At 40.4% G+C, this 4,552-nt stretch overlaps 1 protein-coding gene across 2 annotated transcripts in view; it reads left to right on the forward strand.

Moving 5' to 3' along the window:
* Window positions 1-4,552, forward strand: part of Lrch3 (leucine-rich repeats and calponin homology (CH) domain containing 3) — a 121,672-nt gene that overhangs the window by 77,623 nt on the left and 39,497 nt on the right. Inside the window, exon 14 of one of the 2 annotated variants that reach the window (XM_013019419.1) lies at window positions 1,583-1,636. The exons of the other annotated variant lie outside the window; for it this stretch is intronic. Within the exon in view, the coding sequence (XP_012874873.1) occupies window positions 1,583-1,636 (54 nt within the window). The remainder of the gene's footprint in view (window positions 1-1,582; window positions 1,637-4,552) is intronic. 2 annotated transcript variants of the gene reach the window in all.

Below are 4,552 nucleotides of genomic sequence, written 5' to 3' on the forward strand. Positions count from 1 at the left end.
TATAATCCTAGCTACTCAGGAGGCTGAGATCTGAGGATCGCGGTTCAAAGCCAGCCCCAGCAGGAAAGTCCTTGAGACTCTTATCTCCAGTAAACCACTAGAAAACCGGAAGTGGTGCTATAGTTCAAATGGTAGAACGCTGGCCTTGAGCTGAAGAGCTGAGGGACAGCACCCAGGCCCAGAGTTCAAGCCCCATGACCAACAACAACAACAAAAAAGAAGGATCGTGATTCAAAGCCACCGTGAGCAGAAAAGTATATGAGATTCTTATCTCTAATTAGCCACCAGAAAAACAGAAGTGGCTCCAAGTGATAGAGCAAAAACGCTCAGAGACAGTGTCCAGGCTCTGAGTTCAAACCCTATGACTGACCAAAAAATTAAAAAAAATATATATATATATATATATATATTCCCAGCCATATATATATATGGCTGGGAATGTGGCTTAGTGATAGAGTGCTTGCCTAGCATTATGAAGCCTGGGTTTATACCTTAGTACCACATAAACAGAAAAAGCCAGAAGTGGCACTGTGGCTCAAGTGGTAGAGTGCTAGCCTTGAACAAAAGAAGCTCAAGGACAGTGCCTAGGCCCTGAGTTCAAGCCCCAGGACAGGCAAAAAATAAATAAAATATATATACACATATGTTTCAAATTATTAATAACAAGGTGTTTTAAAATCTTATTGGACATACAATAACTAATTGTCCTTATGTACAGACTTCACACATTGTAAAAAACCTAAGTCAGTAAAGTATTTTTACTGTCTTTTCCTTTACATAGTAATACTTCTTCACTAACCCTTAAAAACCAAAGCTTAATGAGTTGAGCACTCTACCACTTGAGCCACAGTGCCACTTGCAGTTTTCTGGTGGCTAATTGGAGATAAGAGTCTGGCTTTGAACCATGATCCTCAGATCTCAGCCTCTTGAGTAGCTAGGATTGATTACAGGCAAGAGCCACCAGCACCTGGCAAGGGCTTATTTTTTAATTTAATTTAATTTGTCTGATTCATAAATTCTTTTTTTTTTTGGTCAGTTGTGAGATCCGAACTCAGGGCTTGGGTGCTGTCCCTGAGCATCTTTGAGCTTAAGGCTGGCAGTCTACCACTTGAGCTATAGCACCACTTCTGCCTTCTTGAGTAGTTAATTGGAGATAAGAGTCTCACAGGGACTTTTTTGCCCAGGCTAGCTTCAAACCACAATCCTCAGATCTCAGCCTCCTAAGTAGCTAGGATTACAGGTATAAGCCACTGGTGCCCAGCTTCATAAATTCTTTATGTAATTGCTGCAACTATACTTGATCTTTCTCTTCTGTAAACAGAGAGTATTCTCTGCTCCTTGTTCTAGAAGTTTTTAGGTAGTCATATTATATTTGAAGTTGTCTAAACTCTTTCAGTACTCAGAATCAGCTTACTCACCAGTATGATAGATGAATGCAGATGACTATAATTATGGTCCTGTTTGTCAGCATCTCCTAAAGTTTGTCTTCATATGTTGCTTTTCTTATATGTGTATTTGTGAAGTGCATCACCATGTCCCCAGTTTGTTTTTGACATTGCTTCATTTTTCTTCACCTCTCTAGTGTCCCTTCCCATCCAGAAGGTCTCAGCACACTGATGATAGTGCCTTGTTAGTGGTAAGAGTTCATGCAAAAAATTGTTACATTGCTGTGTCTGGATATTGAAAAATGGCTACTGTACACTATTCGTTTGGAAATGACCTAAATACCATAAAACACAATGGGGGGGGCATCATTACTGTATGCTTTACAGATGACTAGAAGTGTTTCCTTGCGTTGCCTTATCATGTTCCAGAATCATGCAGCTGTGAACCTTGTATCTTTGTCCGTGTTTCCCAGAGAAAAATATCCACACTGAGAACCCTACTGCCATACTGTAATAGTTTTTTTTTTAATGTTTTTCTAATTCCAGGTGTACTTTGTTGATCATTAGTTTGGCATTCTGTGAATTAAAATCCCTCATCTCATGACACTGACTGTACAACTGTATATCTGGCATTCTACTTTATTATGTGTTTTAAACTACTGATAATCCCTGGCATAGGGGTTTTGTTTTGTTTTGTTTTACTTTACAAGATCCCGCTTTACCACACTGTGCAGATATAAGAAGTGTCACACATGTCCTCACATCCTGGAAAACAATATCAGTTACAACAGTGGAGACAGTTATTCTAAAGCCCTTATTTATACACAGTCTTTAAATACTTAAATTTCAAGATTATTCCCCAGGCTCTTTTTTTTTTTTAAACTGGTCATGGGGCCTGAACTCTGGGCCTGGGCACTGTCCCTCAGCTCTTCAGCTCAAGGCTAGTGCTCTACCACTTGAGCCACAGTGCCACTTCTGGCTTTTTCTGCTTATGTGGTGCAGAGGAATGGAACCCAGGACCTCATGCATATGGCGCAAGCACTCTACCACTGAGTCACCTTCCCAGCCCCTCCATGCTCATTTTTTAAGCTCAGGAAAGCATTAACTGGAATGCTGTTCACTGGTCATTTTTAACACAGACTTACTTTATGACCTGTTTCATTAACTGAAAAGTAATATAACATGAGGCCACTAAAATTTTCACTTTTATCAGTCCTGCAGGACAATTCAATTTATAGAATTGCCTTGAACATCATGTTTTGTTTTGTTTTTGGGGGGGGGTGTCCGGTCGTGGGGCCTGAACTCTGGGCCTGGGCGCTGTCCCTCAGCTCTTCAGCTCAAGGCTAGCGCTCTACCTCTTGAGCCACAGCACCACTTCTGGCTTTTTTCTTTTTGCTATGTGGTGCTGAAGAATCGAACCCAGGGCCTCAGACATGCAAGGCAAGCGCTCTACCACTGAGCCACCTTCCCAGCCCTCAACATCATGTTTTATGCTATTATTTTTATAGCAGTATTGAAAACTAGACGTTCAAAAGTCTAGTGTCTGCATCAAATTCTGTCTCATTTGCTAGAAACTGCTGCTATGGTGTATGCTGTATGAATTACATGATTTAGGGTAATATTCCTACTATGTGAGCTTCTATTGTCTGTTAAAATTTCTGTATATTTCACAATTTGCATTTCTTTTAGTGGATAGAGTGCATTTAAACTGGACTAGGGGGCTAGGAAGGTAGCTCAGTGGTAGAGCGCTTGCCTTGCATGCATGAGGCCCTGGGTTCAATTCCTCAGCACCATATAAGCAAAAAGAAAAAAGCTGGAAGTGGCGCTGTGGCTCTTGTGGTAGAGTGCTAGCCTTGAGCTGAAGAGCTGAGGGACAGCACCCAGGCCCAGAGTTCAGGCCCCACAACAGGACCCCCCCTCCCCAAAATAAATAGATAAATAAATAAATAAACTGGACTGTTTACCTCCTTCATTTCCTTCCTCCTTTACTCCCTTCTCTTTTGCAGTATTCAGGTTTAAACTTAGGGGCTTATGTTTACTAGGCAGGTGATCTACCATTTGAGGCATGCTCCAGCAACCCTTATTTGCTTTAGTTATTTTTCATGTAGGGCGTCACATTTTTCCTAGGGCCAGCTTTGGATTGTGATCCTCCTATGCAAAAGGAATAGGTAGAAGGATTAGAGGTATAAACCCCCACACTTAGCTAACTTTTTGCCCTGGCTGGCCTCAAATGACAATCTTCGTGATCTCTGTCGGAAGTGGATAGGATTAAAGGCGTAAGTCATGGCACTCAGCCTTTAATAACAGTCATAAAGATGAACACATGTTCTAGACTAGAATTCTAGTATTAATTGGCATGAGAAATAATAAATTAATGCAAGAAAAATAATAGTGAGGGCCTCTAGTGATCCAGACACCAAGTTATAACATTTACTTTTTACAACCTTAAGGGTCAATGTTAAACTTAGCACCCAATGAATGCTGTGATACAGGATATCTTGTCCAGCTGTGATGTGTCCAGTATCACAGAACTAACAACAAGTGTAAGGCATAGTTTGAATCTCAGACAGGCTGATTTGGGATGGAATAAGTACTGAGCTGTAGTACTTGCTACACTGTAACAAGGAGCAGAAAACAGAGCATGAGATTATAGTAACACATGCAGTACTTGAAACAGAGTGTGAGCTTTGCAATAACACAAACTGTGTGAAATGGAGTATGAGATTTACCATGATACATACTATGTGTAATGCAAGCCTTAGAGCCAGATTTTTTTTCAAGAAAAAGTAAAATTTGCAAAAACAACAAAAGCAAAAACTTCTTAGCAGAAAAATTTGTACTGTCTTCAGGCATTTGTTACAAACACTTGTATGCTTGTATTCTAGTTGTTGGTGTTCTTGTCTGACCTAAATTAGATGATTTTTAAAAACAGGACTAAGGTTTGAACCATATCTAAAAGCCCACAATGTTCCTGCTCATTTATCAAAGAATTAAGAAATTTATACTCCTCGTTTAAATTTTTTAAATTATTGAATGTGTAAAGTTTTAATATCTTTTAAGCTTTTTTTTTGGGGGGGGGGTCTGGTCGTGGGGCCTGAACTCTGGGCTTGGGTGCTGTCCCTCAACTCTTCAGCTCAAGGCTAGCACTCTACCACTTGAGCCACAGT

This window comes from Dipodomys ordii, unplaced genomic scaffold (genome assembly GCF_000151885.1).
Source record: "Dipodomys ordii isolate 6190 unplaced genomic scaffold, Dord_2.0 Scaffold45, whole genome shotgun sequence".
In the NCBI taxonomy this organism is placed as follows: domain Eukaryota; kingdom Metazoa; phylum Chordata; class Mammalia; order Rodentia; family Heteromyidae; genus Dipodomys; species Dipodomys ordii.